Source organism: Sceloporus occidentalis, unplaced genomic scaffold, assembly GCF_023333645.1.
Source record: "Sceloporus occidentalis isolate IW3139 unplaced genomic scaffold, rSceOcc1.0.p SCAF_51, whole genome shotgun sequence".
In the NCBI taxonomy this organism is placed as follows: Eukaryota; Metazoa; Chordata; class Lepidosauria; order Squamata; family Phrynosomatidae; genus Sceloporus; species Sceloporus occidentalis.
Window position 1 is genome coordinate 5748919 of NW_028317031.1, and position 17329 is coordinate 5766247.

A 17329-nucleotide genomic window follows, 5' to 3' on the forward strand; every position below is an offset into this window, starting at 1 on the left:
AGCTGGCCCGCAGACAGGTCTTCTTATCGGCGTTTTGTGAGATGCACGTGGATTCCATTCTTTGATTTTAAGACTAGCTGCGGGATCTTGATGGGTGGGTTGGCTAGGTCAGGAGCAAGCTGGAACCGAAGCAAAGTCAGAGCCACGGCTACTTTCATTTCATTCATGGCAAAGTTCTGGCCGATACAATTTCTAGAAAAAGAAAACAGATCATAAGTCCACGCAATCAGAGCTACAGGACCCTAGGCAAACTATACATTGTGTGGCCCACTCCCAATTGGGATAGTTGTGTGTGGAATTAATTGATGATATCAGCATCCCATATAGATTGGCTAGTGGGTTATCCATAGGGCAAGTGTCCGTTTATATTTTCTTAGCTAATCAGAACTTTCTTTTTAGATTTGGAAATGTGCTATTATATATAAGGTATCTATAGCTACACACCTTTATGCAGCCAATACTGATATATATATATATATATAATCAGTATTGGCTGCATAAAGGTGTGTAGCTATAGATACCTTATATATAATATATATTATATATAATAGCACATTTCCAAATATATATATACGGTATATATATATATATATATATATAATGCATATTTATTTACTGTCCCTTTAAAACACTCTTAAGTTAAAAGGGCAAGAATGAGATTCTAAAAGGCAGCGCTATATATTTTTTTGTTCTCAATTAATCTGGCCTTGAGTTACTTTTTATGGTCTCCATATAGGTTATCAATTAACACAACAGATAAAGGAGAGAACATTTTGTGCCCAGCCTAAACCTGAAATGATTGTATTGGTAATCTGGACCAGACGGCGCAGGTTGATACCTTGGTCCTGCGGCAAAAGGCACAAAGGCGTGAGAATGTCGGTTCGCGGATTGCTCCGGAGAGAACCTCAAAGGGTTAAACACCTGGAACATTAGACAGAGCAACAATTAGTTCATTGGCAACGCATCCTAAGGCCACCTAAGCCAAACATTAACTAAGTGATCTAGGAATCCCAAGCAAAGGTTTTAAAAACAAAAACCAGAATCAATTTCCACGTAAACAAACCTTTCTGTTTGCCCCGTCCCTCAGCTCCCTAGCTTCCAGTAGACGTGTTCAGTCCCCCCATGCACATGCACAGAAAATGCTCTCTGGAGCTGCAGCTTCTCCTTAAGTATATTATTTTTAATTTGAAGAATGCATAATAAAGTACTTTAACAAGCGTTCTTTGTTGGAGGCTGCACATGACAATGTCCACTTAATAGGGGAAATGTTATGTTCATATTCCGAGATCGGCACACCGTAATGGGTAATCACACCTGGGGAGCCAACACCCACATATCGGTTTCATGTCATTATTATGGGAATGGGTTCAGGGGTGGAGATGCAAGGCTCTAGGTCTAAGCGGTCGGGTGTTTTAGACGTCCAGTATTAATATGCATGCATTGGAAGGTATGTTTAAAAAAAAGCTCCAGAAATGAAAGGGTTTCTACCTCTGGGTTTTCCCAGACACTTGGGTTTCGGTGAATGGAATAAATACTCAGTCCAATCAGGGTACCTGTAAAGAAAAGATACACAGATTTTATTATTTTTAGTTTTCTTGAAAAATAGTGTGCGCTGCTATACCTAAATTAACATAGATTTCAATTTCTGCCCTCAAAACTGCTTTGACTTCCATGAGGCTGACGGTTGGTTCATGTGGATTTATCGAACGAAGCTCCTTGAAACATGGTGGAAATGGTTACCTGCGGGGACAGTTCGCCCGTCATAAAACGTGACTTCTTTTCTAAGAGTACGGGCGACACCGGGCACTGGGGGGTAAAGCCGAAGGCTCTCCTTGATGCACATTGTCGTATATGGAATTTTTCCCAAGTCTTCCCTGAAACAAAAATATTTGTACGCATTCACCGTACGGCCAAGGATATGGAATTCTACGCGGATTATACCGAATGCACCACTGATCTCAAAGCCCATCTAACAGACCATATAATGACCCACCAAGAAGGGTAAGTTGTTCAGCCAGGTTGTGCCACAAGTGGAAAAATGGATATTGTTATCGGTCCAAAAAAGATGGAGTCTTTGGTCAAAGTTGATAACTTTAATTGGGCCAACATAGAAAACCATATAGAGACACATAAGCTTTCGACATCTCAGAGGTCTGAAGAGGTTTCCCATGAGGTCCAGAAAACTTATGTGACTCTCTTTCTACATCGGCCCAATAGAAAGCTTTTGATATTTTCTTAAAACGTGGGATATACCAGGGTTTGTCTAGAAGAAGCAGACAGAATATTGGAAAGGAAACTTAATGTTCACGATCAAACAAACCGTTTTATACATCCTACTAATTACAACTTCTTGACATGAATTTTTATTATTTTTTTATTTTTGTTTTTATTTTGATATAAAAAAAGTTAAGCTTTAAACTGTAATCTGGTTGTGGCTCTACTAACATTATCAATTTCAAAATCTGAATACATTTTAAAAAAAAAAAGGCGCAGACCATTCCATAGAGCTCCGATCGCCCAGCACTTCCTTGATCTCCTCGAAACATTTTTCCTGGTGTTCTGGGTACTTGGCCATAGAGTATAAGATCCAGGAGATCCCGCTGGCCGTTGTATCATGTCCTTCAAACATGAAGGTGTCCACCTCAGCCCGTAGATCTTCATGGGATAAGCCGTTACCATGCTCATCCTAATAGGAAGATACATATATAGATTACTTTATTAGATTTAATGAACCCTCAGAAAATACTTTATGACAAAAAGTATAGCTTTCTGCCATCATAGTTCTACTAATTTGGTTAATCATTCCAAATTCTGAGCCATGTTCATTAGGGCAAAAGTTGCAAAGCAGGGTGAAAAGTGGAGAATAACTTCTTTTTTTGGAAAACAGTTTAATGCAAGGATGGGTGCTAGTGTTTATTTGGAACTGTACCAAAACATATATAACAAGGTCACATATTAACTGTTTGAGATAAACCCAACTCTAAAGTTCAGCATTGTACCCTCCTCAACGGTAAGGATCATTCATTCTTAGAACACAGATATACCCTTGTTTGCTCGATTATAAGACTACCCTGGCTATAAGGCGACCCCTACCCCCAAACTTTGGGTCTTAATGAAAGTGAAAAAAAGAAAAGGCTTTAATATAAGACAACCCTATTGGGGGGGGTCAAAACCACTCACTTGCGCACACTTACACTTTGCCACGCACTCATACTGTATTTATGCTTGTCTGAGTAGCTCTTAAGGCAACCCACCTCATCCCCTCACACTAATTCAGGGAGCTTTAGTCTTCTGTGCCTACACTTAATAAGAAGACATATTTGTATTTTGTATGATCACAGACCTTAGCGAATAAAAGGATATCCAAGAAATCCAAGTGTCTTTTCTCCTTAATTTTTTCCAGTTCCTTTTCATTTTTGATGGATTCTTTCCTTTGTTGTATCACCTTATCTGAGTTACAGGAGGAAAGGTCACAAACTGAACACGGCAAATGTAAAACGCTCATCTATTAAGTTTGTTTCGAAAAATCCAAAGTCCGTGCACTTATATACAGTATTCTATATGTTAATGAGCAGTAATGGTAAAGTCTCATACAAAAAAAAAAAAACATTATTAGCAAAAAAGCCAACATTTAAGTCGGGTTAGAGGGACCTCTCTCAGCCATGGGGTCATTTCTAGTGATCTAAGGCTAAAACGGCGGTCTTTTTTTTTAACCCTCTGGGATTTCTTGCCCTAGGTCGGGATACCTACAGAGAGAACTGAGATCTGAATGTAGTCGATAGTTCACGCGGACTTACAGTACCTGTATGATCATGCGTGATATCACACGCTTTTCGGAAGCGATATCCGTGAGGACTGAGGTAGAATACAGTGTTGTTATGATACGGGAAGCATCGTAGCCGGAGGTTTGCCAGGTAGGAGAGGTCATAGACCGCTTTAATGTATGCATTGTCACTGTAGGACGGAAAGTAAGGATTTTATTCGTCTTTTAGGTTAGGATATCCCAGGTATTCCAGTTATATTGATCTTGAAAAGAAAAACGATACATTCTCTATCTAGAATATGTTATCTGACCTGTCTTTCTGGCAGTTGCTTTCATAGCTAAAGGCACATTTCATGATGCTGTCCAGAGTCATTAGGCTGACATGCTGAAATAACTCTACCGTCTTCTGTCTTGCGATAAGTTTTTCCAAATTATCCTGGGAAATAAAGAAACGTTTAAAGTAAGAATTCAAAATCAAATAAAAGTAAATGGATTAAAGCTACTGCCGCCCCCTATTCCCCAGTATTCCTAGTACTGCTGATGCCCAACTTTTTTGAGAAACAATGACCTGTTGTCATGTGACACAAAAGCGGTCATGTGACACAAAAGCGGACCCTGATCGGCTGTTACCATGGAAACTGAAGATGCTTCTGAAAAGTCTCTGTGCCGTTTTCATGCCATTAAACATTCAGGAAGAATAAAATGACAGATCTGCTACAGTGTATCACGCTAGAGTTATATGTTTTATGTCCCATCACAGTTCCAGAAATCATGTGATCTGCAAATATTGACCCAGCATATAAAGTGTTAAACTATTAACCAATCATTAACGTATTGCTGGCAGTTAAAAAAAATTAAGATGTCTTTTTTTGTTGAAAACAGATTACGAGTTAATTTAGAGCCGATGACAACAAATGTCACTATGGCCAACATAGAAACGTTAGAGGTGAAAGGATGCACGGTTCTTCTAGATCTTTCTTAACTTGAACACGTTTTTACTCTTTTCAGGAGTAACAAAAGCAACAAATTGAGCAAATTGTGCCCATTGCTGCGTCCGTGATTGAGCGTTCCGTCAGACTCCCTGCTTGATGTCTCATGTCCTCTAATCTGCGATGCATGCTGAGAAGAGGAGGAATCTCTAGTTGGGTCGCAAAGAAAGACATTGAGGTCCCATAACTGCAGCCTTTGTCCGGTTACCCTGCGCTGGTATCTAAACGATGTTACTATGGCAGGGATATCCATCTCTTACCAGCATGACCCTGGTGCAGTCAGACATGAGCCCGACGTACGGCTTCAGCACATCGTAGTGAAACCCGGGAGTCAGCAGCCGCCGGTGCTGGAACCACTTCGGTCCCGACAGGACCAACAGCCCTTTCCCTAAACAAATCAACAGGAGTAATAATCAGCTCATTGCGCAGTTATCACAATCACACCACAAACTTGTGAGCCTCACAAAATTCTTAAATGGAGAAATGCAAGGAAGACAACTATACTACGAATGAGGTTTCTAATGCTGCATTTAGCCGAAAACAGACCCATAGTTTAAGAATATACGGTGAAAAAACAACCATTATGTGATTTTACCTATTACTCAAGTAAGTTGATATATTAATGGGTCACAAAAACAAGTTTTTAGCATCTTTTTACCCACAGCGATAACTTTTTTTTTTTTTTTATAGCAGACTAACCCTTAATATAAGCAAAGAGCCAACGTACCAATCCACGGAACAATGAAGCCATAGGATAAATCGGATTTGGGTTCTATACGAATAAAAGGAAATGATTGTAAATTTAAGAATATAAGCACAATAAGGGGTATATTTGGAAAAAAAGAAATACACCAATGCAAAAATATGAACAATACATAAAACAGTAACACATTCATTTACGCAACAGTATTAATAAGTTGATAGAAAAGCTCTGAACCTGAGTGCACCGAGATATAAATGTCTGAGCATCAGTGAATTTTATTTCTTGAGCAAGAAAATACTTCACGTTTTTTACTGTCACGCCCCAGTCCAAGCGCTTAAACCACAATATCCAGTGATTCCTGATATTAACGCTTAAGCTGGGTGCTTTAGCTGTACCCCTAGGTTAAGGCTTAATCAGCGCTTAAGACAAACGCCATGCATGGTTCTGTGTTAGAAGGGTGGTCTTCCTCGGGTGTCGGAAGGATCGTCAAAGTCAGATGGTTGTGTCTGCTGAGGGTGGGTTGAATTCTCTTTCACCCCATCTCCATGAATTTGGTTCAGGTGTGGCCCAGCTTGGACTTGATTCAGGCCAAAAGCTAGCTTAACCACTTAAAGCCTCCAAACCGCATTTAAGATGATTACCAACACCATGATATTACATCCTTGCATGGAGCAAAACTGAAGACCTCATCCTGAACCTTCATCCTAAATCTGCTTCTAAGGCAAAAATTTCCCAGACTTTCATTATATTTTTTAAATTCGATTACACGTTTACTTCCTTCCAAATCATTTCAAGGATAATGATCCTGTAATTTGCTTCTATCCTTCATTATACAATTAATATTAATATTAAGAATACTGTTCTTGTATGTTTGTATGCCTGTTTTTTAATGAAAAAGCCCTTTTTTATTGGAATTCCACATTGAACCCCCTGAAGCAAATAGAATGTTATTTATTATCACACTCTCATTAATTAATCGCATTTCCTATACACGGGTATTATTTATGGGTTATCGGCTACAATGTTAATGTCTTACCTTCTCGGCCAAACACAGCCTTGGCATAGTCAGGATGGGTGAGGAACAGGAACGCGGAGAAGTTTCCAAACCACACCGGGAAAGCGCCTCCATATTTTTTTGTCCAGGTAACCAGTACATCCAAATCGTTTCCATCTCTACGAAACTGACATTGATGCGCGCTGAAGCTATTAATTCTTAATTAGCACATCAGAGTTGTGTGATATGTTACAGATTTGCTTCACTAACTCGTGACAACTTGACATCATTAAAATCAACAATTGATCTTGCCAGCGGTGGGGGATAATGCAGTCAATCTACGGTATTCCACAGATGATTAGATGCGTAGAAGCCATACATTGATTTGAGGGGAAAAAAATGATCCCGACTGCTTTCCTACTCTAGATACGAACACCATGCAGATTTATTTTACTACGCACATCCTTGTCCATTTCACCTGTCAATAGGGTGAAAAACTAGTTTTCCGCTACAAGTTAGCGAAACGAACCCCTCCCAGGGACTGGAATGGTAAGTTTGTAGCATTTTGGTGGTTGTGATGGTAGCCTCTTCTTGTTACTGATCTGCTTGATAGCGGAGGAGCTAACGTTTCGACTTGGTGAACTCACCTGATTCACATGTCCCATCAGCCAGTGGCAAGGAGGTCCTGGAAATTGCTCCATAACGTGCACTTGCTCTTTCCTTTTAACATACAGCTGGGTTGCTTTGAACACGGCGGACACCAAACACAGCAGCCCCACCAGATGTGCGTAATGATGCAGATCCAGCGATAGCCATGAGGTCCCCGAATCCTGCCCCGTTACAGACCCCATGTCCCCGCAGCTCTGCGTATGACCCGCTCTCGCTCACACACAACCTGATCTCTCTCTCATTCTCTTTTACGTCTCTCAGCTACAAGAGAGACCGACCAATCAGAAGACAAAGCACGCCCACCTCTACTGAAGCATGCCCAGAAAAGCAGTATAGTGTTTCACGTAGAATAAATGAGCAGTTTGGTTAACCCTGCGGAATATTTGTTTTCTTTTATTCTAAGCATGTCTGCATCACATCTTCTATATCGCTAATTAGATTCGTACTAATTGACGTGATCCTGAGGCTATTCAAACATTAACCCTGTAATAGCCCATCACACAGATTACATTGTAGCGACTCGCTTATAGTGACAACCAAATGGGTCTAATAATGATCCTAATGAGAAAAAGGATTAGTTGTCAGGAGGTAAAGATATTCTGAATTGTCGCCTGGAATCCAGCAAGGAGTTCTTTAATATGCTTTCTTTAAGATGTAAAGAAATAGTCAATGGGAGCGCTATCTGTGCATGCGCCCCCCCATGTGGGGGGGGGGTTCTCAAATGCAGAATCAGCCAATACATTTGCAACGGGGGCAACACAGAGATTTAAAGGGACCACTTAGCTATTATAATTGTGCACTGCCCCTTTAAGTCATCTAAAGTATAATGTGTGTCACTTTCCCTGAATATCTCAAAGTTGCAAACGTTTTATGTATGAAGGGCAGTTCCAATGCAAAACTGTAAAAGTGACGAAATCATCACAGACTCAAAGGGGATGTTCATCCGAATGCACCTTTCTACCACTCTGTACCAGCATTGCTCTTTTCTGCCAAACAATCGTTTACTAATCGGAAGAAGAAACTGACCCGGAGACCAGAGGAAGAATGTCTTCCCCCGGAGACTCTAAGTGAAACCTACATTTTAATTACCTTTTTTTTTAATTTGTGGTTTTGCAGTGTTATTTTACACATAAAGATAACAAAATAAATCAAGCACACGCTTTAACAGAGTATATCCATCATATATCAGATTTAAAACGTTCTACTGAATAGAATCGATAAAATGACTGGATACCGGCAGGATAGATTTCATTCCGTTTTCCATAAGACGCCATTTTTTTTTATTGCGTGCAATTTATTCATTATAGGCTTTATTTGCTTTTTTTGAGTCGTAAATGTATACCATTCTTAGATCTTAGTACAAGTCTTAACACCTTAACCGGTGGCTGTGTTGGGTCCAGCGACAGCTCAAAAGTGTTGAGGGTCAAAGCAACTGCGATCTTCATCTCGTTCATGGCAAAGTCCTGGCCAATGCAGTTCCTGGTAAACAGAAGAACGTGCACATAAACATTAAAGCATTTTTATACTACAGTGGTATATAAATACTACATTCCGTCTTTTATACCTAATTTTTTTTTTTAACTTGTGTTAAAGATGGGGTCCATATAAACCTCCTCACCTAGGGTCACCAAAAACCTAGAGCTGCCCTTGGTTGTTCTCTAGACCAAGAAAAGGTATTTTTGTACGTTAGATCCGAAATACATGAAAAGGGTGGCAAGTGGACAGGAACGGCATGAAGATTAAACACGCTGGCCCGAGGTCAAGTTGATTTTCGGACCCTCTGGTTAAAATCTAGAGAGCTTCAAAGTATCTTCTCCAGGACAAGGAGTATTGGATGGGAATGCAATGTCGACCTTTTGCAATGCATCAATACTAAAAAGCACAAGTCACATATTTCACATTTTCCTATGCTAACAGTGTTGATTATACAAGTTATTACTGCAGGTTTACAAAACATATGTGACAAGCACCTTGGTCCGGCTGAAAAGGGAAGATAAGCATGGGAATGTCTTTGTGAAGACTCCTCCGGCGAGAACCTCAACGGGTCAAATACCTGGGAAGAACCACAGATGTGTTATTTACAAAAGCAAACAAACCATCTTATCGACAACATCGTAAGATCATTCTGTACCTCGGGGTTTGTCCATACATCGGGGTTCCTGTGGATGCTGTCAATGCACACAGAGACCAAGCACCCTGCGATGAGTAGACAGAATAGTAATAGAGAGGAGGGTGTCAATCAACGAGCCCACACTTTACTTGTCTCACTGCAGTTCGCCAACAGATAATTGTTTAGTGAATAGGTCTCTGAAGGCTCGGACCTTCGGGTACAGATCGCCCGTCGCTGAATGTGATTGGCTTGTTCATCTGCCTTGCCAGGAGCGGCACAGGGGGGTAGAGCCGTAAACTCTCTTTGATACACATGGTAGTATATGGCAGTTGACTCAGGTCATTCCTGAAAAGAAGAAATACACAAAGCCTTACCAGAAGAATATGTTTTCATTTTACATAACTTACGTTTTTTCTGGTTGTGCCGGTATTTGTTTCAAAGCGGGGCGTCATCTGACCTGGGACTGGTTTTGCCAGAACCTTGTCACTCTCATCTCATCAAATTAGTCGACTACTCAGCTGATACACAAGACATCTTTAAAAAAAAAAACATCCTGTGCTTTAAAAAAAATCTCACCTTGTACTAGGAATGTTTAACAAATAAGGCTTTATGATAATTTACTGTAATTGCTAAAATACAAGGCTATTAAAAATATATATATTTATTTATTTTACGGGTAACTCTAAAGCCATAGCTCAGTAAAAAAAAAAAAGCATAGGAACGTATAGATTGTGGACAGATAAGAACCATTTGGTCCATCCAGTCTGCCCATTCGTCTAGCAGTTGGAGGACCTCACACCCTATTAAATCCTTTGCATTGTTTTACGTTCAGCCATATATCTTTCCACTTCTGGTAGACATTCGTACAGCGAGGGAATGCAAAGAAATGACTTGTTTACCTTACGAACGTTCTTTACCTGAAGACCAACTTAGTCAAACCTCAACCAAAAGACAGGGAGTGTATGGACGGTGATGCACATGCGTCACATTATGCGCACAACAATTTTAACATGTTGGAATTATACGTGACCTCCTCTGATGTCACTGCGTCCGACTTTTCGTGAGTTTCACTCACGTCTTTGCCCCCACTGTAGTTAGTATGGAAGCAGGTGGAAACACAACTCTTCTGTAACTTCCAAAAGTTCTGTGAGATGTTCAAGAAAAATAGCAAATATATTCACCATTCCACCGTGTCCCGCTCTGCCAGAACCTCGTGGATCTCCCTCCGGCATTTCTGCTGGTGCTCGGGGTATTTGGCCATACAATAAAAGATCCAGGAGATCCCGCTGGCCGTAGTATCGTGTCCCTCAAAGATGAAGGTGTCCACCTCTGCGCGCAGCTCCTCATCAGTCAGACCCTGACCATTTTCATCCTGGGGTTACCATACAACTACTGTAAATACTGATAGATACTGCTGCGGGGGGGTGTGGGGGGGGGGTAGCTAATAAACCATACGTGGGAATTTGTCATTCATTGAATATGTGCAAATATATATGAGGTGGGGTCAAAGAGCATAATTATTTTTATGAATGAGATACATTTTGCTACTTCTGCAAAATCTGTTGACACCGCACATCTAAAAAATAAAAATAATATTACTTCCAAAATATAAACGTATTTCAGGTAAATCCTGCACAGCAGTATGAAGAACACATGCTTTCTAGATAAGGATTTAGCTGTAGTGGCTCAAGAGTAGATGGGGTCTTTAATTGAAGTTGATACCCTTTAGTCACACAAGCTTTCATTATCTAGGAGGTCTTTCCATGGATGGAATCAATAGAATGAGGAAAAGACTTCTGAAGTCCTGAACGCTTCCTTATTTGTTTTTTTTTTTCCCTATGTTGGCCTAATAAAAGGTTACTAACTAAAGTCTCCATGCCTTAGTAGAAAAGGTCATTTCTATATTTCATGGTTTTCACGGTGTTTCTCGACAGCTAAGAAATTACACCCAAGAAATTGTATTTGAATGATTATGGTCATCGCAGACGTTTCACCAAGTCCGCCATAACTAACCGGGTTTTGATTTCCCGGTCTGTTCCAGAGTTCTGCGTTTTCCCGGCCACTCTCGTCCACGCGTGCGAATGGATCCCGGCCGGAGAGTCATTTGTACTTAAATGGCACTAAGAAGACTGAACAGCCAACAAACTACTTACATGAGCACAAAGAAGAACATCCAGGAAATCGAGACGTCTCTTCTCCTGGATCTTTTCTGGCTCCTTTTCACATTTAAGGGATTCTTTCCTTTGCTTGATCACATTATCTGTAGGATCAGTAAAGAGCGTTTTTCACAAACAGTTAACGGTCCTGCCGAGGAGATCCTATAATATGTTACAGTTTGATCTTCTATAGGTTTACATTTAAAATAAATGTCCTTTACTGATGTCACATTTGATCTCATCTCTTCTTTTACTGGGAAGACTTAAATGTCATGTGATAAAAAGTAGGCACTGATAGGTTGTTGCCATAGAAACAAAAAAAAAAAAAAAAGCTTCTTAATGTATAGTTTTTATATGACTAAACCATTAGAGGAAAGAACAATTTGACCAGCTAAGGTTTATTGATTCAACATTCTGCAGAGCACAATTAATGTTACTGTGGCAGAGCACAGGGGAACGATCACCGTCACAGATTTTAGGAAAAATCCACCTTAATTTTTGTGCTGTCGATTAGTGCGGTTGTTTTGGAGATTCTAGGAAGCTTAGATATCTGTGGAAAAAAGCTGGAAAAACAAGCTTATCTAATCAATGTCTTCTCCTGATTGTGATCTTTCTCCTCCTCCTGTAATTCTTGGAAATGCTGATTGTAGAACTTTCGAAAGTCACGCGCTCCAAAGTAAATAATCACCTCTGTTCTTGCACGACCAACATTTATTCGGAAAACTAGACAAACCTTACAAACCAGTCCAACACCCTTTCCTCAATGCACCAGCACCTTGCAGAATTTATTATTGTTGAACAACCCGAAAAGTAACAGAAATCAGCGCTCTCTTCACAGCGGAAGCACTCACTTTCTCCCCAGCTCTAGTGGGTTAAATCAATGAGATAACTTAATGAGGAGGAATAATCACATGGACCTTCCAAACAGAAAGATGGATGCCCCATGGTATATACATAAGATATAGCTTTGGGAAAAGGTTTAGATCTAAATAGAAATTGTAGGTCAACGTCCAGCCCTTTCCCCCATACCACCGTTATATACGTAGCTGCGAAAATGTACATATGTTTTAAAGTTCAAAGGTTACATCGCTGCACTTTAAACCTTGCCCCGCTCCCCTCGTTACCTGTGTGCTCCCGGGAGATTCTACTAGCTCTCTGAAAAAGACGTCCTTGTGGACTGAGAGAGAAAATCAGATCACTGTGACACGGAGAGAAGAGCGCTCTTCCATTTACCAGGGAAGCGCGTTCAAGAACAGCATTGGTGTGCGGATTTTCCCTGCAAACAAAGAAGCTCGCATGTGCCTTATTGCAATAAAGTGGTTAAATGTAGCCTAGTGATGGACATGTACCAAAGGCATAACGCTGGTTAAGGTGATTCCCGGGCCAAAAAACTAAAGGGTTGCGCATGCAGACTGTACCCCCCCCCATCAACATACATAATGAATAAAGGTCTAATGATGGAAAACATATTGAGCCCTAATGTGGTACCTGTCCCATCTCAAAAGGGCTCAGCAGCTAATGTGATCGCACGCACTCATAATACATACATGTAAGTATTTAGCACACACCTGCATGAATTAGCATACAGGTGCTGCGAGTAGAGCTGGAAACGCGGCAGAAGGTAGCATTTGCTGTCCCGCGGTCATGCATGTCACACGCGTGACATTAGTTTACAGGAAAGGTGAAGGCATGGGCCGCAGTCCTTCTTGCAGGAGAAGCTCACTGGGATTTGCCATTCATCGCATAGTGACCTCTCTTGCAAACTCTCTGTTTAGTCAATCGACCCCAATGTGTGCATATTAAAACGGCAATAGCACGCGTAGACACAAAGTATGTTCCCCGCCTCACCTGTCGCTCTGGCAGTTACTGTCATAGCTGAAAGCACATTTCATAATGGCGTCCAGCGTCATCAAGCCAATGTATGGACAGATATCGATGGATTCAGCCGTCACCTGCTCCTGCAGACTGTCCTGAAGAGAAGACACATCACTCGAGAATTCTAAGCCTGTAATTCCTTCCCAATAGAATTAATCATAAAAAAATAATACAAAAACAACTTGAATGCTACAAGGATGAATGGCACCCGTCTACCAATAAAAAAAGGAGCCATATATTCACAAAAATTGGGTCTTCGTAGTCGGTTCAAGTGAAACGCAGTCTGATACACTCAGGCTGAGGCTGGCTGTGAGTACTGTGAGTCGTTATGGTTAAACAGCTCAGAGCAATATAGACTCGCTAGGAGTAAGTAGCAAGCTTTGCGGTTTTTGGGGGGTTTTTTTTTGGTAAATAGGTGTTTATGTCACTTTTTAAGCCATAGAAACACATAACTTATTAGAAAAGCTTAACGCAAAGTATTTTTACCAGCATGACCCTGGTGCAGTCAGACATCAGCCTGACATACGGCTTCAGCACATCGTAGTGAAACCCGGGAGTCAGCAGCCGCCGGTGCTGGAACCACTTCTGTCCGGCCAGGACCAACAGCCCTTTCCCTAAATAAAATAAAAATGTGAGTGCATGGCAACACTACTACATTAAACATAGGAAATTACTGAATAACTTGCGTGATCGGAGCTGGATTAAGAGCCTTTGGGGCTCCCTTGCGTGCGTAAACACATAGATACACACATATACATACATACACCCAGAGCTCAGGCGCCCCTAATAGACAATCCCCCAGTGCGTATGACTTTTACTACAATATTTCTAAAGTTTTTTCTAGATTATCACATTTACACCAGAGGATATTCTGTGACGAGTTATTTTATTAGCAGGGAGTTTCTAGCGAAGGAGAGAAATGTATTTATAAAATCATTTATCATTTTATCATTGTTACGGTAAAATGGGCAGCCTTTAAACTTACCAATCCAGGGAATGAAATGATCATAAATCACATTATCCTTCGGATCTGTAATATTCAGGAAACAAGAAAAGATGATCTATGTAAAGCAATAATAAAATGAAAAAAAATAATAACCGATCGACAAAAGAATTTGGCAAATATTTACAAACTCAATAGATGATTATGTCTCTTTCCTGCAGCCCAAGCCCACTGGGGGCTTTTACTATCCCAGATCGGCAGCTGAGAATTTATTGTCCTTCACATTTATTACAGAAGGGGTAAAACATTTTAATTTTCTGACTTAACTGCTAATAATGGCAGCAGCCTTAAAAGAACCAAGGATCACAAACCCGTGATCAGCATAACATTTGCTTGCTTGCATATTTACTGATGAAGCTCAATACCTGTCCTAGAGAGTAACGTCCTGGCATATTCTGGGTGAGTGATGTTCAAGTATACGATAAATGGCCCAAACCATACTGGGTTAGCGTATGGAAACTGGAGCCCCCAGCTCAGCATCCGGTCCAGATCCTGCCCATCCTGACGAAACTGCAGGGGGGAAAAAAAGTTTTGCCATATGCCCTGATGCCCGAGGATGCTTCATGCAATTAATTCACCATTGCATTGCATCCGCGTGGCTCTGTATGCAAAACCTATGACGGAGCCACATATACCCAGCCGTTACATCATCAGGTGGCCACTGGCCTTAAAGTGCCAGGGCTTCCTTGTCATTGCCCTGGGAGTTGTAGTTGACTCACAGAACTCCCCACTGAGAATATTGTGTTAAATACAACTTACATCAACAGAATATCCGGGGGGGGGGTGCCTGATGATGCCATTTGGCACATTGGGAACATAATGGGTGGCCACAGGCACGTCATGTGGCACCCTTAAAGCGACAGGGCCGCCTAGTCATCCCCAGTCTGCCCGTCGATGTTATAATACTGCTGTCGCGTAGTCAGGGATCCCCCCCCCAACATTTCAAAGTGCCAGAGGGACCCCTTTGTTTCAGAGGGTCCGGTTAGAGATGTGGCTAGAGAGAGGGGCTTTACAAAGACATTTTCTGTGACATTGAATTTTATTTACACAATGTTACTTATAAACACATTTCTCCTGTTTACAAACACATAATTGTAACATTTAGGGAACACTGAGATACCCTCGTACCCAGCAACCCGTTTATGGCATTCTTGGCGCCCCATCGTTTGTGTGTTACATTGTAACCGTACACAATGCAACATTCTAAGGAAATGTATACAATAATGCCTATTACAAAATGAGGACCAGCCATCGCTGGGCCTCTTACCTCATGCGCCTGTCCAAACAGCCAGTGGCTTGGGGGTCCAGGGAAGGGCTGTAAGGCTGCTAGCAGGGTCTTCCTTCTCTGGTACAGCTGGATCCCCTTCAAAAGCACTACTGATAGGCAAAACACAGCCCCCAAATGCAGAAGCCTGTATCCATCTACAGAGATAATAGATAGCACCGGGGGCTCCATTCTCCGCTGACACCGGAATGATGCTTCGTGTGTAATCTCCTCGCAGGACTGTCTATTGTGTTCTAAGAGAAGGAGCTGAAGGGTCCAAGCTCTGCTGTAAAAACCCATAGGATACAGCGCGCTCTAGCGGCCATACTCAGCACTACACTTAAAAATCTGCACAACAAACAGCAGGAGCGCATTGTTAACCCTTTCCTTTCATGGTGAAGGAGTAGATTCTCAGAGTCACGCAGCCCGGAACCGACTTCCTTCTTGCTCCGCGCTGCTTTGATAATTGATACGGCTCCCGGTTGGTGCTTTCGCTACAAGTATGTTATGGCTGATATCCCGGCTTGAATGCAAGTGACCTGATTTGGTTTGTCTTTAAATAATGACAAGCCAAGGTTTCGATAACGACCGCTATTCCAGCAATTTGGTTCACATATCCGGCAAGTCACTACACAGAATCTCTACAATGGGATATAAAAGGGTTAATATTTCAACCTCATTTAGAAAGTTCCCAGGTATGATGAGGGGGCGCCAGGCGGTGGCGAATTCTTCCGAGGGGCACAGGTCCGGAGCAATGGAAGCTGCTTTACCTGGGAAAGATCGTCTTATTGAGATCCAACACCCCACCCCCCCTCTGTGCCCCTCTGTGCCCCTCTGTGCCTCTCGCTACCTCTTTTCTAGCCCAGAATGTTTGCAGGGTGCGAGTGAATCGGTGTTCTGCAATCCTAAAGGTCACAACAGTGCTTATATAACACGGCAAAGCAAAGCGGAAAATGTGTTTATAGCTTAAATAACGCAAACCCACAATAATTATTCATCATTTAGTCCGGGACTGGCCCTAATTATAGCCGTTTCAGAAAATACCTGCTTCCTTAACCCTAAACGTTTGAGCGCATCTACTCCTTGTTATCAGGATTACAGGTTCTGGTCACTAAACAGCAAGTTAGCCAATAGTTAGCTGGGGGGGGCACGCTTGCCTTCCCCTGCAAAACACCGGGCTAATCGCCATAGCAATGGCCTTATTGCTACTAACACCAACAGATTGTAGGCTCCTTTGCCCATCTGAAGCTATACAATGTTAATTGTTGGAACATACATGTGAAGGCTGATGTATATTAGCCTGTAGTTGTGGGAGGGGCTATGGTTATTTAACCAACGCCTCTCCCTTCCACAGCTACGTTACAGCTCCTAACGTTGCCCCCCCTATTAATTTCCTTCCTTTTATTTCCTCTTTTCTCCTCTATCCTTTCTTTCATTTCTATTTACGGGGTGGCCCTCTATAGGCCTACCTGGTACGTCTGTCACGGCACACCTCAGACCGAATGGACCCTCTCTGGGTCTCTGGTTCTCCGTTCCACTAATCCTATTCGTTTGCCCCTCACACAATGTGGGCTTTAACAGCTGTCCACATACAAACAGAATTTGATGGCTGATAAGGCCCATTCGGCCCATCTAGTCTGCCCATTTTTCCCGATGCATGGCTCAGACCGCTTTTAAAATTCAGACGCCACATGTCTATCCCATGGATGTTTAAATTCCCTCGCAGTATTAACCCCTACCACTTCTGCTGGGAGGCTGTGCCACTTATTTACCACACATTCATTAAAGTAAACCTTGCTTACA

The 17329-nt window shown here is 41.7% G+C and overlaps 2 protein-coding genes across 2 annotated transcripts; both read right to left on the minus strand.

Moving 5' to 3' along the window:
* Window positions 1-23: 23 nt before the first annotated feature.
* LOC149288519 (cytochrome P450 4B1-like) lies at window positions 24-7300 on the minus strand. The gene is made up of 12 exons (XM_089491677.1): window positions 7097-7300; window positions 6492-6636; window positions 5480-5524; window positions 5013-5140; window positions 4075-4199; window positions 3803-3954; window positions 3344-3450; window positions 2496-2686; window positions 1741-1874; window positions 1489-1553; window positions 839-921; window positions 24-192 (listed from the first exon to the last, which is right to left on the minus strand). Exons 1-12 carry the CDS (start codon window positions 7298-7300, stop codon window positions 24-26), a joined length of 1548 nt encoding a protein of 515 aa, XP_089347803.1.
* A 1128-nt stretch (window positions 7301-8428) lies between these two features.
* LOC149288520 (cytochrome P450 4B1-like) lies at window positions 8429-15718 on the minus strand. Its single transcript, XM_089491678.1, has 12 exons — window positions 15530-15718; window positions 14628-14772; window positions 14245-14289; window positions 13746-13873; window positions 13233-13354; window positions 12509-12660; window positions 11382-11488; window positions 10410-10600; window positions 9440-9573; window positions 9250-9314; window positions 9089-9171; window positions 8429-8597 (listed from the first exon to the last, which is right to left on the minus strand). Exons 1-12 carry the CDS (start codon window positions 15716-15718, stop codon window positions 8429-8431), a joined length of 1530 nt encoding a protein of 509 aa, XP_089347804.1.
* Between the last annotated feature and the right edge of the window lie 1611 nt (window positions 15719-17329).